The sequence below is a fragment of the Gigantopelta aegis genome, chromosome 10 (assembly GCF_016097555.1).
Source record: "Gigantopelta aegis isolate Gae_Host chromosome 10, Gae_host_genome, whole genome shotgun sequence".
Classification (NCBI taxonomy): Eukaryota; Metazoa; Mollusca; class Gastropoda; order Neomphalida; family Peltospiridae; genus Gigantopelta; species Gigantopelta aegis.
Window position 1 is genome coordinate 16,119,611 of NC_054708.1, and position 23,449 is coordinate 16,143,059.

Sequence of the window (23,449 nt, forward strand, 5' to 3'; positions counted from 1 at the left end):
TGCCAGATGTATATCCATATGGGCAGACCATCATTCTTAATTCTGCAGTCCTTTATTGCGGACGTACTTTTAACGAGCTCTGCAAAACTGTTTGGTTTTTCATATTTTGTACCACGTGAAATGTTTTATCAAAGTGTTTTTTTTTTTTTTTTTTTTCTATAGCCCTTACTAAGACATATGTTGTTTTGGGTATAATTGGGGTTACGCATTTTTTCGGAATTTTTTCGGAATGTCTGACACGGCCTCATCGGGCTCAACCGCGAGGTTCACCGTGTGTGCTGAAGCCGGCTGTGGCAAGTGGCTTCTCCGGTTCGACTTATTGTGTCGGTCCTGTAGGGCCTGTTCTTTTGACCAACAGTCTGCGCAACATGGCCTTCATCCATTTGGACGAAATTTCATTGCCAGGTCCGGGATGCGGACAGGAAGATGGATGTTTGGAAAGGAAAGGGAGAGAAGAATGAGAAGGCAAACTTCGGGGGTTGTCCTCCAATTGGAAGTGCCGCCGGCTTCCGAGAAGTCCGGGAGCACTGTTCGTGCGTGGAAGGATGGTAGGCGTAAGAATGCCTCCTGTTCACACCGCCATTCTAATCACGTTGCTAGTAGGCCGGTGTCACTGGTTCACTAAAGTTCTTTGCTTCAGCTGAAGCAGAGATTTGGTTACCTGTCGGGGAGGCTGCTCTGACGGAGGCACCTGTATCTTCAATGTCGGAGGTGGCGTCAACACAGGTTGTGCACAGGGAGGCTGTGGTGGCTTCTGCCACCGCGGTTCCCCCTCTTTCCCATCCTGTGGATGAAAGCCGGCTGGAGTGGCTCCAGCTTGGCGATGGTTTGATGGAGGTTTGTTCCCGTCCCTTCCCTTCAGGGTCAGCCGTGGTGTTTGGTGCTGCCGGTTTTGAGGGAGGTCTCTTCCGAGGAATATTTGCCTTCCGGTTCCAGTTTGGATTCGATGCATCTGTCTCGCCTGCAGAAGATTTCAAGTATACAACGGTTCTGCAATTTGTAAGTAATAAAATCTGAATTGTATGCGCTAACGCTTTCCCAGTGGAGGTGGCTGTTCCCACTTTTCAAGGCGTTTCTTTTGGGAATCAATCCCTGGGGATGGAGGCTCCGCGGCCGGAGCTTGGTTTTCCACTTGCCCAGGAGGCACATGAATCCTTACTGGAGATTGATACTTTGATCGCTGGCACCGATCGTATCATGGGAGCGGTGGTGGAGTAGTTTCAGGCAGCTTTGGCCATCGGAAGCATAGTTGTGCTAGTATAATAAGTTGAATAAGACTATTTGTTTCTAATTTTCATTATTATTCATACTTACCTAGTACTAGCACAACAACAATGCTATACAACCTGAGTCATCTCCTCCACTGCAGAATTGTCTTCCCTTGCCAGATGTATATCCATATCCGTGCATGGACACATCATCATCCTTGATTCAAAGTACGTAATGACTGAATCCAGGGAATACCTCCTAGGGGTGGGTTTGGAGGTTACCGTTGTTGTGCTAGTATGAATAATAATGAAAATTAGAAACAAATTTTCTAAATAACCAACTCGCTATGAGGAGTTACGAATTATCTGCCTCTCATGAATCAATGTTGAAGAGAGAGAGAATTATTTTTACGTGAGCATAATTTGAATAAAAATTTTGAAATTAGGTCAGAGACCTAAGACCAAAAGCAGCTGATTCACTCATTCTACTCGTCTGGAAAAAATTAAAGTCCAAACACAAAATTTCAAAAACCTCGGCCAAAAAGCGTTTAATGTGATTTGAGCAATTTAGACGGGCTACCAAAATAAAGTGTGTCAGACTCTTTATAAAAAAATAAACATAAAATTTTGAACACCGCCAAAAAAAATTAAAGTCCGACTAAGCCCTTACCTGGAGGCGAAAGTTCTTGGAGAGGTTGCACTGCGGACCTCATGGTGAGGTGATGGGTTGATCGACTCGGAGCTTCAGGAGAGCCTTGACCAGGTCGATGTAGCAGTCCCACAGAATTGCTGGATAGTCCTCTGGTAGGATCAGCTTAATAATGCAGTGGATAAATGTATTATCCATGTCTGATCGCAGCAGTCCTTGTCGAAACACCCCGTTCCGCTTCGACGTTAGGTAATACGTGTCACAATAGCTGCAACTGGTACCGCTGCCTTGACTTGATGGTAACGGTCTCCAACTTGTCTCCTTGTAGGGGCCAAACTGAGAGAGGTGGGTAAACTCTCCCCTAACAGCTCCATGGTACTTCGTTGGTAGCTTGTCACAGGCGATCTTCCAAGCTTTGGGCTGAGGTGTCGGTGGGTCCTTCTCTGACACTTTCCTCTTCTTGGGTTCATGTGCTGCAACAACATCAACAACATGTGGAGTCACTGGTGGAGTGTCTGGTGGCAGTAGCTTCCATGTGTCTTGTCTCCATTGGTGATGGTTCCGTTCCAACCAGTGGTCCACAACTGGTTCATCAAAGGCCGTGGTATGTGCTGTCCTGTCTGTGGGAAAGTGCATATTAAAGACCCCTTGCTGTTTATCGGAAAGAGTAGCCTATGTGCTGGCAGCAGGTTTCCTCTAAAGAAATATGTCAGAATGACCATATGTTTGATGTCCAATGTGCTCTAGAGGCATCATTAAATAAAACAAACTTTACTCTTTTTTTACCATCAGTGATGGTGCCACTCTAGAAGGGACCGCCACTCTAGAAGTATCCGAGTAGTGGGTGGCGACGAAGCAGAAGGGACCGTCCCCGGCAGTTGAGCCGCCAGGTTTGGTTCCCCCCTGTGCCACCTTAGGACGCCTTCTCCTCCTACTTGCCGCTGACCTCGGGTTATTGTCCCAATAAATTAGGTTAACAATAGCCGAGTTCCGTAGTGTTGTATGCAGTATTTGGTTAAAAGACCAAATTCACACAACAAAGCCCCAAGGGTGGGTGGGGGGGGGGGGGGGGGGGGGCGTGAGCAATCTGCATGTTAGCCAAACACAACTTCATTGTCGGATGCTCAGAGTAGGCTCGGGTTTACAACATTCATTCACTCGGGACAGATAATTCACAATTCCTTGTAGCTTGTTAGTTATTCTCTAAATGATATCACAATTCTTACAATCCATTCTGTAATGTGAAATACAGTGAATATTGATTGAATGTTTTATGGACTCTGCAAGTTCTAGTTACAAGAGACTGAACTTTTACACAATCATTTGCAGGCTTGTGAGCGATCATCTTTTACTGAAATACCAATTCGTAAAAACAGACGGTTTGATAAACCATCCATGGCAACAGGTATGTAACATGAATAACTGTATAGATTGAAACTGTATGAATATTTCAAAAACCCACAATAGCAACAGATACAAATATAATGTGAATAATTTAGCAACATTTGAACATATAAATTCAAGAGAGAAATCTTTCTATGAACAAAACATTACTGCATATTATTCTGATGAAAGTAATCTTTATAAGTGACTACAGCTTCTACAAAATGCCTGTAATGCCACATTAGAAATGGACCATAATGCACAATGTACTTGTGAAGTTTCTATTTCTCATTCTTTTGACAGCTACTTTTGGAGATCCCCTCCCTGAAAAGTGTAACACTGCTGCACAACATGGGAAGCCAAGTGGTTTTGAACATCCCTCTGAGATTTGTCTGTGCTACTTCTCTGACAAACTGATGAACATCAATCGATGCATTGAACTGATTGAACGTTTTGGTGAAGAGGAAGCAATTGAGAAAACACTTCAAGATGAATCATTGAAAATGTTCAGTTCAACACAGGTTTGATTAAATTACTGTCATAAATATCTGTCAGTTAGCTATCTTAAAGTTTAGCAACATTGGTTTCAACAAATATTGAAAGTAAAATGATTTAACTAAACATTAACTAATAATTTCCTATAATTTTAAATGATATTAACCAAAATATGTTTTACAGTCAGAACCAGATAAGCAACAGCTGGTCGCCTGCCATGGTCGTGTGTTTTTTGTCTGAAGGCTTAATTTAAGTGACCTATAATGTATTTTTAAAACTATTTGACCATTTACAACCACAGTTTGTAGGAAGCTTCCATGGCAAATGGAAAAATCTCTCTCTTTCTCTCTCTCTCTCTCTCTCTCTCTCTCCCCTCCCTCCCTCTCCCTCCCTCCCTCCTCTCCCTCTCTCTCTCTCTCTCTCTCTCTCTCTCTCTCTCTCTCTCTCTCTCTCTCTCTCTCTCTCTCTCTCTCTCTCTCTCACACACACACACACGCACAAACTCACACACTTAAGTCAAATAAAAAAATATTCTTTGTTCCCGAAATGCTCTTAGCAAAAAAATCTTCATATATGTACAGGTCAGTAGATGGTTTATCTCATTTTTAAATACCATGGAGAATTTGGTAAATTTTTACCCCAAAAGGGGGAAAGTAAAAAATGTCCTAAACACTTGACCAATGAATTAATGAATGAATGTTTAACGACATCCCCAGCATAAAAATTACACAGGCTGTTGGGTGTCAAACTAAGATAAATGCATGAATGAAATGATGACTAAACTATACACACACATATATATATATATATATATATGTATACAGTGAAAACCCTCAACACCGGAATCCCCTCAAAACTGGACGTTTTCCATGGTCCCATGATTTACGCAACTTTTAACACTAAACCGTAACCATCTAAACCAGAAACCCCTATAAACTGAACACTGGACAAACAGTTCGGTCCCAATGTGTCAATTTAGTGTAAATCTTCCCCCTGAAAACCAGACAATCATTCTGATACCAATCAATGTAACACCACTAATTGCTTCTACTATGACTCCGGCCAGATTACCTGTCTGCGAACACGTAATATGCACATGCTCTGGTTCCCTGTTATCAATGTAATCACCTTTACACGCTGCTAAGTAGGCAAGGTTGAAAACATGGCAATAAACAATTAAAAGACCCTTCGCCACCTTTGATATTTAATTAACATATGCATTGTGTTGTAATTTTGGTTAAGATAGACTGAATTCGGGTTTGGATTAGGTGTTTTTATTAAATTACGAATGTGATTTACGGTCTATTTCATTTCAACTTATTTTCGTGCTTTTATCCAATTAAGGCTCAAGCACGTTGTCCTGGGCACACTTCAGCTATCTGGGCTGTCTGACCAGGACAGTGGGTTAGTTGATAGTTTGTTAGTGGTTAGTGAGAGAGAAGAGGGTGTAGTGGCCTTACACCTACCCATTGGGCCCTTTACTCGCTCTGTAGAGTAATTTGGGAAAAGATAATTAGTTGCGAGTTGTAGTTAAGTTGTACTAATTAGTTAATTGGGTAAATTATTGCTTATTTGGGCTTTGTGCATGGGTTATCCTTCAAAGGCATGTTTACCTCTAGTTGTTAATAATTACTGTTTAGATAGCTGTATTCGTCATGGCTCACAGTTTAATTTGATGCATCATAACCTTATCTAACACCAGGAATGGGAGTACTAATTACCAGATACGTTAATTAAACAAACACAACTTAGGACAATTAGCACCTAGAACATTGTGAGCCATCATTACATCAAGGTGTTTTCTGTCACGTCCTCTTCAGGGATATAAAGTTTAAAGAAACCTTATCCAAGTGAGTCAGCTGTTTGAAAGTTTACATGATGTCATTAAGGTAGCGGTTTGAAGATTTATATGTGATTGGGAGATGAAAGCACAAATTAAGTGTGACAGCCCGTGTGGAATTAAGTTTTTGGTGGTCTAGATTTATGTAATCAGGAGATGAGAGCACCCAGTGTAGGGACCCTTGAGGAGTCGAGCTGATGTACTGGGGTGACGTTACTATGGTCTGGCAGGATATGTCATAGATATTGTTGTATTTTTGTTATAGTCTGGTATACAATGTGTTGTAGCCTGGTACTTTTATTTAATGTGTTTATGGACCAGAGTAACTTGCCTATCACAAATTACAGTTGAGACTGGTCTAATGGCCATTTGTATATAACGGCCACCTGATCATAACGGCCACCATAAATCCTGCCCAGTGCATTTCCTTCTTTATTTTACATGTATATAACGGCCGCCTGTTCAATGCGGCCAACAGCCATTATTTATGGATCAAAATGAATGGTTGAATCTGCTTTAATGGCCACAAAATTACAATGTCATTATGACCACTATTTTTTGTCCAAAATGGACAGTTGAACTTGCCATAACGGTCACAAGATATATACATGTATTGACCTGCACCGTCACAAGATATATACATGTATTGACCTGCACCGTCACAATATAAAGTTGTTGTTTTACTTAAGTTGAAACAAAACAGATACATGCTACCATGCACCATTACTTGTATTTACATGTGTATATCTGTATGATATGGTGGTCATTTAATTTACAAGGCAACTTGTTATTGGTTGAAGTAAGGCTTACATTGTAAGTCTGGTCAAAGTGATTAACGTGCACATTCAGAGCAAGCTGTTGTAGCGCACGGCAGTAAGGCTTGCATTGAACTTACATATATATTCGATTCGTCAACACTGACAGGTAGTGTATCCAAGGCGTGTGATTGTTGCCAGTCAGACAAGCAGTTCCGACAATCTGTCACCATGTTTGTTCTGTCATTACACATTGACAAACTGACCCTTTTGTTAATGTATAAGGATTTCTTACCTGCAACCTTTTACATGTCGTGCATTAATTTAATAGGTAACAGTGGAAAACAATCAAAGATAAATTACTTTTTTAAAAAGTGTAATAGAATGAGTTTCTCTCTCTTATTTTAAAGTTTTTTGACGACATTATGCATTCCAGTTTAGCAGTGAGTTTTTTTATAGTAAATTATTTTATATATGTTTTCCTTTACCTGTATATAACAGCCACCTGTCCTAAAGAGCCACTTTTGTCAGGTCCCTTGAGTGACCGTTATGTACATGTTCGACCGTATATATTTGTAGGGAGTATGAATAATGAATAGGTTTTTACGCCAGAGATAACCTACCTACTTATGGTGTAATGGAGTAAAGTATATACCCTGCCTTTTCACCCCAACCTCCGACGGATTGTAACTCAGCTATATTAATAGTATTATATTTTGATTTAGGTGTCATATCCGTAACATACACACCAGGATAGTTTGTGATCAATAATTATTACTTGATTCTAGTGGTTAGTCAACCAAGTCAAGTAGAATGCGTGTAACGTTTATCTCATAACAAATAAATATAAGTATGTGTTATCCAATTTTTGTTGTGTTATATACATTAAGCTAATTTTTTTAAATACAGTCTATTCCCAATTTCTAGAAATGCGATACTTCATATATATGTAAAGGTCTATAGATAGTTCTAATTTGTTAAAGTCATTAATGTTGAGCCCCCCCCCCCTCCCATTTGTCTCTAGGGAGGGGGTGAAGTTTGCTATAGTTACATAGAGAAATGCATGTAAGCTGTAATTTCTTCATGTTGATCTACAAGACCAAGACTAAATTTGGTGGGAAGCTTCCTTGTCCCATAGAGAGAAAAATGTATATGAATTTGGTCATTCTGACACTGCCTAAAAGGGGAACAAATTAACCCAATTAAACAAACTCCTCTTCTTTGTTTCCATCCATTGTTGGCATGAAGAAATAATTTTGTGAATTAGGGGCCCAAAAAATAGGAATTAAGCCAGATTAAAAGAAATCGTCTTCTAGAAATGCTATAACTGAATAGTGTAAAAATCATTAGATAGTTAGATGGGTACCGTTTTTGTGCTTGTGGAGGGATGAAGTTTTGAGTTTAATAATTAATGTGAAAATAATTGAACAAGAACTAGAGTTGAGTAGAAAAATTAATCTAAATTGTAATTTCTTCACAACAGTTACTACTAGACCATTTCCAACTAAATTAAAGATACAGTGTGTTACTTACCTGTATTATATTCAAAAGATATTTTCTACATGAAGAAAATTTTAAATGTTTTAAATTTAAATTTAGTATTTCAATGTTTTGTCAAAATAGCTCAGTGACACCAAGGTTTAAGTGGGGCGGGACATAACCCAGTGGTACAGCGCTCGCTCGATGTGCGGTCGGTGTGGGATCGATCCCTGTTGGTGGGCCCATTGGGCTATTTCTCGTTTCAGCCAGTGCACCACGACTGGTATATCAAAGGCTGTGGTATGTACTGCCCTGTCTGTGGGATGGTGCATATAAAAGATCCCTTGCTGCTAATCGAAAAGAGTAGCCCATGAAGTGGCAACAGCAGGTTTCTTCCCTCAATATCTGTGTGGTCCTTAACCATATGTCTGACGACATATAACTGTAAATAAAATGTGCTGAGTACATCGTTAAATAAAACATTTCTTTCTTTCTTTTTCCAAGGTTTAAGTGACACTGACTTACATTTTAGAACCAGGATCCTGTAAACTGCATACTAGCCATATTTAAATTATGCCACCAGTTTAATGGCGTGTGGCTTTGTCTAGATAAAATGAGGATAAAGAACAATTTATATATCAGTAGTAAGTTGTAAAGACTTTTCATTCACTGTAAGGTGTGTTTATTGTATTTTGATCTGTTGAAATAAATAGAATCTATCAAAACATTTGGATATATAGAAATATAATACTTTTAATGAAATACTATACATTTATGAGTTAACCTTTCTCTTTTAAGACTAAAAAAGTGAAGTCTCTTGAGAATGACTACCCAGTGTCAGTGACGTACCAACAGGACCTTGGACAACTTCATATACAAGGATTACAACAGGATGTCCATAAAGCCTCTGATGTTGTGCAGACAATTCTCAGAGAAGTTGACTGTTTTAAGTGGGAATGTCAGAAAGCTGAAATACTTTCAAACCAGGTTCAGTGGTATTTTGTTGACATTGATAAAAAGGGACAAGAAATTCTAACAAAGTATGACAAGGATGTGAATGGTACAATAGAGAAAGCGTATTATGATAAATTCCCTACAGTCACTCTGCAAGCTGGTGAGACTAAATACACCATTGATTTCAATGCCATGGAAGAGTATCCTGCTGATGACAGACTCTGCTCTGTCAAAGTTGTCCGCAAAGATCTTTTTAAAGGTAGGCTAATTACAAAATTGTCTGCAAAGATCTTAATAATACGGCAATGACAATTAACAGTGTATGAATTTTTATGTTCTATGAAAGAAGTTTTATTAAAGATTATTGCTACAATAAAGGTGTCCATAGTCTGCAATGTGTCTTTTAAGGACTGGTTGAAGATTGTCAGCATGTTCACAAGTATAGATTACAAACAATTAGATTGACTGCTCTGTTGCTGTATTCTGGAATTCTGTACTGATGAAAAAGTTTGTTTTGTTTTAACGACACCACTAGAGCACATTGATTTATTAATCATCAGCTATTGGATGTCAAATATTTTGTCATTTTCACATAGTCTTAAGAGAGGAAACCCGCTACATTATATCATTAGTAGCAAGGGATCTTTTATATGCACCATCCCACTGACAGGATAGCACATACTATAGCCTTTGATATACCAGTAGTGGTGCACTGGCTGTAATGAGAAATAGCCCAATGGCTCCACCGACGGGATCGATCCAAAACCGACGGGTCACTGTGGTTTCGAGCCAGCATTTATGTGAACCCAGCATTAACCAGCGTTAAGGCTGATGGCTTACCACTATCCCACACTCTACATGTATGCATAATACCAGGCCCTAATCTAGAATTGAAAAAGTAGGAGAAGTGACTTCTCCCTTCCCAGAAGAAAGGGGAGAAGTTTCATAAAAAACAGGCGATGTTAACATTTATCAGTACATTTCGTAACGTTTTGCCAGTTTCCATGTTCAATTGGAAAAATGCTGAATTTTACACTTCGTTCTAATTGTAATATTTAGATATAAAATACTACTTCCAGTAACAAAGTTTAAACAAAACATTGGTAAGTTTCATTAAAAACGTGATATTAGTAAGTAGCTGATAATGTGCTCGGTTTATTGGTGTATCTCAAGAATGTCAACATTAGACTAAGACATGTATTTAATCTCTTCACAACAGAAATTGGCACGAGCATTAACATTTGTTCGTTGATTTTGATAATAAATTGAACAAGGTAAAACATTAGTTCATCAAATCAGTGTCTTTGTACAGAAACCATTTCCCATTAATAGGCCCGGTTCATGATTACTAGAGTCTGGCGCCAAAGTAAAAACACTGTCCGATACACGGCAACAAGGTGCCAAGTGAGGTATGACAATAAACAAGTCAAGGTCTAGACATCTGTTGTGTGATTTTGTTTGTGAAATTGGATTAGGTCCAGAATATTATGGTGACTTCGACTTCTCACTGTTGCTAATAACTCGGAGACTTGAGCTGACTTTCAGAGAAAAAATTGTTCATTTCGACGGCAAGATTAGGGCCTGAACACATATAAACAACATGATTATTAGTTAATATAACCTTTATTTGAGTTATATATTTAGGTATGTAATTTATTTTTTCTTCCTTATTAACAGACACGAAATCAAAGATCAAAGTGTTGGACCTTGAAGCAGTTCATTTCAAAGCAGTGAAAATTTTAGTTGGAGAGCAACTGGTAATGAAAAGTATGACAACATCAGTCCTTACAAGTGGTAAAATTCAGGTAAAGTGTCAAGATTCATTTACTGAAGCTCAAGAAATCCAAAGCAGAATGCAGGCACTCATCAGGGAAGACATCAAACTTGAAGGCAAAATCTCAGATAAAGAGATCACATCAGTTCTACAAAATCTACAAGATTCTTCACCACAAGTTTATTGTGCTCATATTCCAGATCAACAGATCATTGCAATATTCGCTAAAGATCAAAATGGAATTGATGCCGCAAAACAAAAGATTGTAGTAAACTTGACGCAGGTAAGAACACCAACTCAAACTGCCAGAATGCAGGCAGTTGTCAGTGAAGACATTCAGCTTGAAGACTTGGATAAAGAAAAAATCATGTCAGTTATAAAAGATTTCCAAGATTCCACACCAGACATTTATTGTGTTCATATCCCAGATCAACAGATTATTACTCTTCTTGGTGAAGACCGGGTTAGAGTAAATGAGGCAAAACAAAAACTTCTAGTAGACTTGAAACAAATAAAAACCCGATGTCGAGTTAACACAACACTTAATTCATCCAGTAAAATGATGGACTCTAACGCTGAGAAAAGGTCAGTCATTAAAAGCCAGACCATGTCAGGTGTGGACACAATTGGAGTTGAGCCACTTGTCAGAGGAAAACGTCTTGATGTCATGGTGTACAAGGGTAACATCACTCAGCTGTCAGTGGATGCTATTGTAAATGCTGCTAATGATAGGTTAGCACATGGAGCAGGAGTAGCAAGAGCTATAGCTGATGCAGCTGGTGATGACTTGCTCAAGGAAGGAAACAGGTATATTCGAGAGCATGGTGTAATCAGTGTGTCTGGTGTTGCAGTTACCACAGCTGGACGACTACCCTGCAAGAAGGTGATTCATGCTGTTGGACCAGCCATGTATGATTATAAGGACGAGTCACAATGTCTGGAAGATCTCTGTAAGACCATACTGAGATGTCTATGTGAGGCGAGAAACCTGAATATGTCTTCTGTTGCTATTCCACCTATCAGTTCAGGTAGAATTTTAAATATTAACATTCGTCTTAAAAGGGTTTTAAAATCTGATTCTCTTAATCACATATTGGTTTATAAAATAAATAGGTTATTTTAATTTTATATTGTTTACATAACTGTTTTGCATAAAACAGTACATATTATATCACATGATCAAATTACCTTATCTGTGTGCATATTGTTATTTGTATGTTCATGAAGACAAATCTAAAAATGGTTCCATAAAATCTTCCAGAGATTTTTAATTTGTGCACAACGTGTGGCCTCAAAATAAATCTTTTCTTCCTCAGTAAATTATTTATTATATTTATTTTGGGGGGTGGGGGGTCATTTAGAATTTGTAAATACTAGTAACAGAATTAAAAATATGAAAAACATGTATAAATATGAAAAACACGTATATCGAAATATACAATGTACATTGCTGTCAAACTATAAATACATGTGTGCATTGTTTATAGTAGAGTGTTTAATTTAATATTTATTGTAGTATTCTCTTGGAGCATTTTAAAGTATACGTAATACTTTTTAATTATCTATCATTGCTAATATTTTACATCTAAATGACAATGTGAAGACCTATAAAACAGCAATTAACGGCATTTACTGGGATTTATTATGGCAATCCACTATTGGTTTCAACAAAGAGACCACATTTTTGAAGAAAAACTGTACAATCGAGAAGTTTGTTATTCTTTTGTATATGCACTAATATTAAGCTGTTAATGTCCATTGTTTCTCGGTATTATACTAGTTGTCAGTTAATTACTTGCTACACCCTTTATATGGTCGCCTATGGGATTTTACATGTATTTGGTATAGTCATACATGTATAGCACATATTCAGTGCATAATAAAAAAGATTATGATTTTTGTCATTTAATTAAATTAAACTATACTATTTGATTAATTAGCCATCACTTGGCCATGCAAGTTCACAATAACCTTGACCTTGACAATAATTACTGTACATGGCTCTGAATGGAGTTTTAATAAAAGTTAGCACTGAGGAAAAGTTGGTTTTGGCCTATAATTCATACAATAAAGATTTGAATATTTTTATTTATACATTGTGTTTGACTTGACAACTGCTCTTAAATATGATAATATCTGCCAATATTGAGTTAATGTCTTTAATTTCCATAAACATAGTTAATGTTTCATGTATTTAATTCTGAAAACTTAACTTTTTAAAGACGTTGATTTTTTATTGTCCTTTTGACATATGTATAGGATGCTAAGTCATATTTTAGACAAATTTGTAGTTTTATGCAAATTTGATTTTTAATTTGAAGAAAAACTTTACCAAAGCCATAATTAAATTTTTGGTCATTATTCTGCCTTCTGTTCTAATTTATACATAACAATAAGCTTGTTAAACATATATTTAGGTCTCCAGATCAAATTTTTTATTTAAATAATTACTTAGTTTGCTCCAATGAAGTGCATTTGAAGTGTATACTAGATTTAGAATAAATTTTTCCAGATTTGATTATCTACCTTGGTGTAAGTTGATAATTTATTTTATTGTTAAAGCTGTATTATTCAATGTTAATAGCTAAATAATATGCTGGATGACAGATTTAGAGAATAACTAACGAGCTACGAGGAGTTACGAATTATCTGTCCCGAGTGAATGAATGTTGTAAACCCGAGCCTTGGCGAGGGTTTTACAACATTCATTCACGAGGGACAGATAATTTGTAACTCCTCGTAGCGAGTTGGTTATTCTCTTTATTACCCATTGTCAATTTTAACTGATTTTTAATGTAAACATTCCTCTGCAGTCCACAACAAATCCATCAGCCATTACGTCATATAATCTTACGCGCATTACATTACGTAATGTAAGTGACGTCATATCATAACGGCGTTCCTTTCACAGCCAAATGCTTACAGTACAAAATAATACAACCGTATTCGCATTTGAAAATAATTATTTTTATATATTACTAAAGCCGCTGCTTATGAAAATATACCATTTCATGTTTACGAAACAAATGAGTCCATTTGTTTTTGTAAATCTTTGTAGATCGTATGACGTATGTGCAATCTGACTCATGAATGGAAACATTATATGAATGAAAGTGAAGTTCCGGCCATGGCAAGCAACCAACCAAACGTCATGATTTTTAAGCCAGCCAATCAGTGGCTGCAGAAGCAATCTGCACACTGTGCAGAGATCGAAAAAATATTACCCCGTATATTTGAGCCCATATGGGTAATAATTTAGAAATACTTCCAATATACATATTGTATTGATCTGTATTAGAAAATAATGCAATAAAATAGATGTTCGGGTAATTATATCATTTAAAAACATGTTTTTGGTAATGAATCAAAAATAAATATGTGAAAGCTACATGATAATTCCAAATATCACAAATATTTAAAACTTCCAACTTCAGTAGGGCATATATAATATATAGTCAGGAGGAATATTGGTGGCTGCCAATGGTTTTGATGGTCCATTTTGAAAATCAACATAGCTGATGGATTTGAAATTACCGCACCTGGTAACTTGAAGACTCCCACTCAGCATACAGCATTTCCCTCCAACAGTGATGTGCAGGACATTAAGTCATTATTTCATACAAGTGCAGTCATGTTAATTTTTCCTTAGACATTGTATTTTTGTAATACTGATATTTGTTTGATGTGCCTTTTAAGGTCTTCATAATCTAGGGGTCCATCAAGTACGGTACGTGTGTTTCAATGGAATAAGTTTAAAGAGTTAAGGTACTCTCAATATCCATGCTGTCTCTACATATATAGCTGAGTACATACACCCATCTGACAGTAAATATCTTCAGGAGTATTGTTTTGGGTTCAAATACGACATATTGCATTTGTACAAAACTGTACACAATATATGTGCCTTGTGAGGTGTACATTATATTAGGTTGCACTGTAGAAACAACAGTTTCAGTGAGGTTGTCAGTTTGTCAGAAAACACCAGATCGTGGTTGTCATAAAACACATGATTAATTCACCACCTTTTGACAAAATGTATGTTATCAGTATAGGTAGCACTAAACTAAATAATTTCCGGCTGGGTCAAAGTTTGAGGTGGACCAAACTTTTGATAATTTGATAGAGAAGTTAACACCACAAGTCCTGTGATTGGTTATAAATGTTAGTGTGTTGGTTGTAAAAAAAAAAAAAATGTTTCATCTGGGCTAAAAATGTATGCAATTTTATTTCATCTAGTACTACTGTGTCAAGTAGCCTTGTGCTTGGAACATGTATGGGGTACCTGTAAAAAAAAACATACTCAAATTTTGTGCGAAACTAGGGGTGTTGTAAAAACATCTGGTTTATATACCGAAAATAAGCCATGAAAGGTACCATTTTCTTCAGTTAATACTTTGAGGTAGGGGTTGTAGTACTGATATTTATGGGTCATACAGTTTGGTTGATATATTGCATATAGTGCTTTTAAACACAAACGTTAATATGGTCACCTATGGGATTTTATTTGTTATAGTCAAACCTATAGAGGACACAAATATTGATGATTCTAAGCAAGTAGACCGAATATTATATTATGCCAGACACATCACACTATCGGTGCCTAAGAGCAAGACAAGTGACATTTTCCATCCAAAAAACCCCTATAGAAAACTTCCTTTGGGCTGCAGTGCTAATCTCAAAGTGTATCCAGGTATCGGGTTTCAAATTTCATGGGAAACATTTTTCCAGTTCTGTGCCTTGTGGTAATGGGAACCGATTGGAAACTGTTTTTAGGTTCCGTAAAAACAAGTCATGGAAACCCATTTTTAATACCATTGATTTAAATTATCGCAAAAATCTGTGTAAAAAGACACGTTTTCAAACAAAATATAAAGTTGACTTTCGACCCGCCCTCTCCATTACATGCATGCTGTTGTGATTTTGACAGCCAACTAAAAATAATAGTTTAGGTCAATTCCTTCCATAAGGAAACCACAGAAACTAGTGTGGCCTATTCGATTGTCACCTTCAGTACTCGAGCACATGTGTGACGTTGACTTTTTTTCGACGGCAGTGACAGTAGTCAGGAAGTTAAATATTTTCTACAAAATTATATTTGAATTTAAATACTAGTTCTTGACCCCTATATTTAAGAGATACACTACAAATAATTAATGCCAGTGATTTTGGTTCAGATGTGTAACACGTTTGATTTGAGCACATATTGGAACTCTTGATTCGGTTTACCTGAACCAGAACACTGACAATTTCGGTTAACACAACAATCCGAATTGGGTCTTGTGATTGTGTCAAACACATTCTTCAGTAGTGTGATATCAGAAAATTATATATTATTTTTGTTGAATAGTCATATTTGATGTAATAATCATTGCATGGGAACGAAATTTCGTTTCCGTGATTTTACCAACACGGTACTGGAAATGATCGCTACCATGAAATCCAAAGGCCTGGGTATCTTGATAGTGTGATCTTGATAATGTTGATCTAAATGAGATCATTGATATGTTGAACACTTTAAGGGGCAGGACGTAACCCAGTGGTAAAGCACTTGCTTGATACGTGGTTGGTGTATCAAAGGCCATGGTACATGTATGTGCTATCCTGTATGTGGGATGGTGCATATAAAAGATCCCTTTCTGCATTAGGAAAAATGTAGTGGTTTCCCATTGACAAAAGAGTCAGAATTACCAAATTTTTGACATCCAGTAGCCAATGATTAATTAATCAATGTGCTCTAGTGGTGTCGTTAAACAAAAACACTTTTTTGAACACTTTACTAGCGTAAAATTTGCAAACTTGTATAAAGTAATGAAATATTCTCTTTATATTTAAAGTAATTCATAATCCTCCCAGTACATTGCTGAAGACAGTCTTGTGGTATTGGGCAGATTACAGTGTAAGAAAATGTTAAAATGTACTTTAGATCCCAGAAATATACATAGGGACTTTAAAACATACAAAGCAACAGTGTAAGTTAGATGTTGTTTCAATTTGTGTCAGCCATATTGAATTTTATGCCATCATCATGGATTTCCACCATATTGGAATTTCCAAATTAGTTTTTCACCACAAAATCGAACTCAAAGACCACAGAAATCTTATAAATGCCATATTACAAAGACATATTCTAAGTGAATCAATCATCATAGAGTGAAAAGTTGACTTGTTTTGTACCCAGGTCCCCTGTACAACTTCGGGGGGGGGGGGGGGGCATGTCCAGGGCAGCTAGCACATACAAAATGGAAACATTGTAGTTGTTTAGTAATTATGAAAGATAACCCCATATTTTGAAATACATGTAGTACAGGCTATAAAAGATGATTAACCCATCCCCATTATTAGCATAAATTTGCACTGCACCAGGGCAATGCTTAAAAGTTGCTTGAAGGTTGTACTGTGTGGAGAGTATGGTATTGAATTTAGAAGGGATTTATATATATCAAGATTCATCTTTCTACAAATATTATTTTTTAAGGTAATACAAAGATCAAAAAGGGCAGTATAAATTCATCTTTCTACAAATATTATTTTTTAAGGTAATACAAAGATCAAAAAGGGCAGTATAAATTCATCTTTCTACAAATATTATTTTTTAAGGTAATACAAAGATCAAAAAGGGCAGTATAAATTATATTAATTTCTTTCAGTTTGAGCTAATCAAAAAACTCAGCTAAAATATATAGAAAAACCCAGGTCTTTTGACAAACAGAAAAAAAGGTTTCATTCATTCAAACTGTTTTAATAATGACTGTCTAATTGGGTCCTAAAACACATTTTGTTAAGAATCTTTTTAATAATTGTATGTAGTGTATGCTGTTGCTAGTAGTTAACTAGGAATCATTTCCCTGATATTGTATGTCTTTTCAGTTCATTTAAAAAATATTCTCAAATACTTAATTGTTAGTACACATGTATTTAATATTTGATATTAATTTATAACACGGTGGTGTTCTATATTTGATATGTGTAATATTTGATATTTATTTTTAAGGTATTTTTGGAGTGCCCAAGCCATCTTGTACTAAGATGTATGTGATATTCAATATTAATTTATTTGACGTGATGTTTAATATTTGATGTTTATTTTTAAGGTATTTTTGGAGTGCCAAAACCATCTTGTGCTGAGATGTATGTGAGAGCTGTGAAATCCTTCGACACAGTGGTTACTGGTGGATCACTGAAACAAGTTCACTTTGTGGATGTCAGTGACACCATGTTGCATCTTATCCAAAATGAATTTGTAAACGAATGGGGCAAACAGCTGGATGATCATATCTTAAGACTTGACAGTAAATTCATCAAGCAGTGTCTTAATGATGTTCCTGGACGTTCATCTTCAGCTGGACAGGGCACTTCACTGGTTCATGCCTTAAGTTCTACAGGTAAGTGAGAGGATCCTTTGACTTGATATCCTAGAAGGCTACCAAATCTGAAGAAAATAAAATGCTTCAAACACTTCTTTTAGTCATTGAGATCATAGAAAATTGGACTTTTTTAAGGTGTGAGGTAACTCTTGGAATTGGTGCTTTTCACATCTGATACATTGAGATTGTCAAAAAATTAAAAATTGCATTAAATGTCTGTCATTACTGAACTGTGGGCACATTGAGGCTGGTTGAATAGTGCTGTGCTATATTGATCTAGTTGTGTTTTTATTTTCATCTCATTCTGTACCTTGGCTATTTAGAACACTCCCAGATAGTAGCCTAATAACTGTGGGCACATTGAGGCTGGTTGAATAGTGCTGTGCTATATTGATCTAGTTGTGTTTTTATTTTCATCTCATTCTGTACCTTGGCTATTTAGAACACTCCCAGATAGTAGCCTAATAACTGTGGGCACATTGAGGCTGGTTGAATAGTGCTGTGCTATATTGATCTAGTTGTGTTTTTATTTTCATCTCATTCTGTACCTTGGCTATTTAGAACACTCCCAGATAGTAGCCTAATAACTGTGGGCACATTGAGGCTGGTTGAATAGTGCTGTGCTATATTGATCTAGTTGTGTTTTTATTTTCATCTCATTCTGTACCTTGGCTATTTAGAACACTCCCAGATAGTAGCCTAATAACTGTGGGCACATTGAGGCTGGTTGAATAGTGCTGTGCTATATTTACAGAGTCAGTGTTTTTGGTTTCATTGTAATACAATGTCTTCACATAAAGCACCTGTAATTTCCATAGAAAAGGAAGATCGTTGTTAACAAAGTTGATTCATTATGTTATACATGAACAATTTAGCCAAAACAAAATACAAACAAAAATGTATGTTGATGAGTCATGTGTATGTTTCGTTTTAAATGTTATTTAATAAAATCAGGTTATTGACATGCATCAATGTGCCCACATTTGTTAGGCTACTGTCCGAGAGTTTACTAAATAATTAAGATACAGACTGTGTGTGTGTGTGTGCGTGTGTGTGTGCATGTGTGTGCATGTAGTATAAATTGTTGTCATCCTTTGTCAAGCCACTGTACCAGGTCTGTTCACATCTGTGTCACCACTACTTGTAGGAAAAACAGGTGGTAAAAACAGTTTTTGCTAAAACAACGTGAGCAACCTTTTAGTCAGTTGTACAATGATCCAACGGCAGTGATGCACTAATGGAAAAATGTAGCAGGTTTTCACTCTAAGACTGTTATGTCAAAACTGCCAAATGTTTTTAATCCAATAGCCAATGATTAATAAATCATTGTGATCCAGTGGTGTCATTAAACAAAACAGACTTTAACTTTAACAATTGGTGTCACAAAAACTGTGATATGTACTGTTCTGTCTGTGGGATAGTGCATAAAAATACCCCGGGGTTAATCGTGGAAGTTGGGGGAGGGGGGGGGGGATGGAGTGGCAGTTGTACATGTCCTTTCTTATTATAATTTATATGTTTAGTCCGTAATATCTCAATGCCATATTAAATTTAAAGTTTGTTTTGTTTAGCGACACCACCAGACAGCATTAATTATAGTTTGTTTCTGTTAAAAGAGAACTGAGGAATTGACTTACAACTCCATAATGAATAAAGTTAAAATTCATATAAAAACATTTGATTAAATGTTAAACCCATACCAAATGAAATAAAAAAATTGAAGAAAAAAGTCAGTTCAATTAAAAAGTGTCTTTACAAATTACCATTACATTGCATAGGTTAAATATTAAGACAACTGATGGAACAGCCAATGTAGAGGACGTGCATTTCTATCTTTAGTCATTTTGTACTGCATTATCGATTACGTGACTTCTAGCTTCACCCCTATATTAAAAAGGAGATTTAATCTATTTAATTTGACAGTAATTTGTTTAGAAACGTTTTGGTTTTTTTTATTTACATAAATTGTTTTGTAAAAAATGTTATTTGAGTTAGTAAGGGTTTAAAACTCATCAATATGTTTTAATATAACTTGTAACATTATTTATTATAAAGTTATAATATGCCTATTTACTAGTTACCTTTTGACACAAATGAACCTTTTATATAAGTAATTATCAATTACTGAATGTCCAACATTTGGTAGATCCGACTCGTAGTCTTGAGAGAAAACCTGCTACACTTTTTGTTAACAGCAAGATATCTTTTATATATACCTTCACATAGACAGGACAGCACATACCATTCCCTTAGATATACCAGTCGTGGGGCACTAGTTGGAATGGTTAAATTCAATGGGTCTGCGTGAAGGTTTGATCCTATCTGACGCAATATACATGTAATTGTAAATAAAAATGTGTTATGTTGACTTTAATATTCATAATTTACAAAAATAGGTACAATTGCTAAATGAATTGTCACCTTCGATTGGGTGACAAATCATGTAGGAATACCTACACAATTTGTCACCTGGTTGAATTGGCGAATCCACAAAATCGGACAAACTGATTGGATTTGGCCGTAATGCAGAGACAGATGAGTTGTTCAAAGACAGTAAATTTGTCGGCATCACACTGGCATTTTTCACAATATACTTTTGTATACGCTGAAAATATATTCATTACCAAAGTGTTGGATCAAATGAAATAATTACTTATAATGAACAACTGTACAATGCAAACAATAATTTTGTTACAATTACAATCGTAAATAATAGCAAACAAGGAATATCAATAAAAAAAATTATCATTTTGATATGTACCATTTTCAATTTAATATGTAGGACTTTGTAAGCTTATTTTTAAAAAAAAAGCTAAAAATGGTTTAATGACTCTTTTGGTAGCGAGTTTACGTTAGTATTCAGGAAGTTCTTCTCCAGAAAATTTGAAAATTAGAAATGCAATTTCTTGCATTCTACTAATAAAATTCACCACAATTGAATGGTGGAAATACATGGTGAAAAGTGTTTTGGGCAGCTCATTTTTGCCCAAATGAGTAGATTTGCTCCAGCACTGGGGGAGGAGCCTCCCATCTCATACGCTTATGGGCGTAGTATGTGCTGTCCTGCATGTGAGAAAGTTCTTATAAAAGGTCCTTTACTCAGGTCCATAAGAACGACATCAAGAGAGGGAGACACAACCTCTAGTAGGGGGAGAGGCAGAAGCCATATTTATAATTTGATTTATAATATACCTGTTATATAATAAGTATATATTATCTACTTGTTATATAGTAGGTAAAAATCAACCAGTATATTTCCATCCTCATGTTCCTACGGGCCTGCTACTGCTATCAAAAAATGTAACGGGATTCTTCTAAAACTGTCAGGATTATCCAATATTTGATATTTATTAGTAATGATTAGTAAATCAATGTGCTCTTGTCGTGTCATTAAATAAAATAAACTTTTAACTTTGACTTTCGTTAATGATAAAACGGTCAGATTTATTATCAGATAAGGTGATTATTTCGTTTATGGCATCTGTTTAAAGTGTGTGTGTGTGTGTGTGTGTGTGTGTATCTGTGTGTCTGTGTGTAGCAAGTAAATGTATTTTTCGTGTGTTATCTCGGTTCCTGGATATAACCTATTCTGTGTATTGACGAAACCGAACATTGCATTATGACAAAACCGTACACCACATGTAAAACTGTTAACACAAAATCATGAACCACGATCCCTATATAGCTACCAACATGTTTTAAAAATTTTATAACATCAAATTAAATACTGCCACTGTGACAAGTATGATTGTATTCTGTAAAGGGATAACTAAAGATTACACTAAAATGAAAAAAAGAAGTAATGTGTTCACAAAAGCTCACAAAAATGTATTCCAAAGTCGAAATTTTACCAATAACTAATAAACATTGAATAAACATTACATTAGTTATATTTAAAAATCAACTTTTTCCATATTTTTAATGGACAGAAAAATTTACATATTTATTTTAGTTCATCTAAAGCCGGAAACATCTTAAAATATACCGGTAACAAGGTAAAATCAGGTAAACTAGTACCACTAGTCTCATGGTGACGCCCATTATATCCATAGCGGAAATGTGACCAAATGTTTTGCCTGTTGTGGCATCGTAACAGTGATAGATACCAGGAAGTAAATTGCTTTATTAAACCTATTTCCAGTTGTTCTGTTATTATTTCCAGCCAGTGTCATGTGGCAAACTATAAATTGGTGAATCCACTGCATGTTGTATGTGTCGACTATATGACAGTGAATTAAAAGTTAGCCCATCATACAATGTATACAAGTGTGTGTATAAAACTGTAACATATTTGACTGAATCTAACTGTATAATTCTAAATTAAACAAAAAAGTAATTAACATTAATTTAAACACCCATTTTGAAGATCATAAGAATGTACATTGCCATATATGGTTCAAGCATGTAAAAGTTAGTTTTACAGTTCATTTATAAGCTGGACCAAAAATATTCGTAACTGCTTAGTGAAAAATAATTTCCAAATGTGTATTTGTATCAAAAGTGTATTGTGTTAAAGCTAAACAATTAAAGGCTAAATAAAAGCTCATCAAACATGTTAATTATAGAATTAACTTTACGGCAAATCTATTTTGAATGTAGTTTTAAATGCTGGTTATACTAATGTTTAAAATTGTCTGATTTTCATAATGTGATTAGCCAAAAGTAATTAAAGCAAAGTTATACTTATTGTACCACGCTTTGGTGTCGGCCCCTTTGATTTTACCCGTGGTGTATCCCATAGTTAGACCACGGGCGTGTCTGACCTAAATTTTAGCGATTGCTGAATGGCTGAAGAAAGTTACACCTACAGGTCACATATAGTTCAGCAGGAAGTAAATTAGAACATTGTTTTAAAAAGTAACACTTTCACTAACAATAATAAAGCTACAATATAAATCTGTAATGGGGGCGTGGTACAAGCTAGTTACATCATCCTTTTCCGAGAGATTTGTCTAGATAGACCACGGTTATTGCGGCCGTTGAGTGACGGGTGTAATAGATCTCGGGCTATGCCCTCGATCATTACACCCGATGATGTAGCTATAACTTAAATTATGAAAGCTGCATATAGATACATACATGTATGTATGTTTGTAATGGTGTTTCAGTTGTTGAAAGTGTACATTTTTGGGTTAATTGACCTGGCTGAAGCCATTTGCATATTGTTCAGTTTTTGATGGCACTCACAAATTAAATGACAACCACCAAATACAAGTAAAAATAAGTAGAAATTAGAAAATATATTTCATAATAAATTTGCAAAAAAATAGGTCAAATCACCTTGCCAATCTGATAATGTGTATTTCATGCTCCATATTGCCTGGTTTATAAATGTGAACAGTTCTAAACAAGTGGGCTATGAACAGAACAAAAACATGCACATACATGTATTTCTTATGATCAACTTCTTTAAACATACTGAATGTGAAAATGTTGCCATGCAATTGTTTTTATGTTCTTTATTCTAGAACTACTGAATTCTAATAGTGGAGAAGAGTGGAGTTTGCCTGTAGTAAGTGAAAGGTAAATGATAAGATTTTTACATTTT

The 23,449-nt window shown here is 35.8% G+C and overlaps 1 protein-coding gene across 1 annotated transcript in view; it reads left to right on the forward strand.

Annotated features, from left to right (window-relative positions):
• LOC121383498 overlaps positions 1-23,449 on the forward strand; it is a 30,744-nt gene that overhangs the window by 1,642 nt on the left and 5,653 nt on the right. Inside the window, exons 2-7 of the mRNA XM_041513570.1 lie at positions 3,187-3,262; positions 3,544-3,761; positions 8,608-9,022; positions 10,441-11,565; positions 17,629-17,919; positions 23,370-23,424. Coding sequence (XP_041369504.1) covers positions 3,187-3,262; positions 3,544-3,761; positions 8,608-9,022; positions 10,441-11,565; positions 17,629-17,919; positions 23,370-23,424 — 2,180 coding nt within the window. The remainder of the gene's footprint in view (positions 1-3,186; positions 3,263-3,543; positions 3,762-8,607; positions 9,023-10,440; positions 11,566-17,628; positions 17,920-23,369; positions 23,425-23,449) is intronic.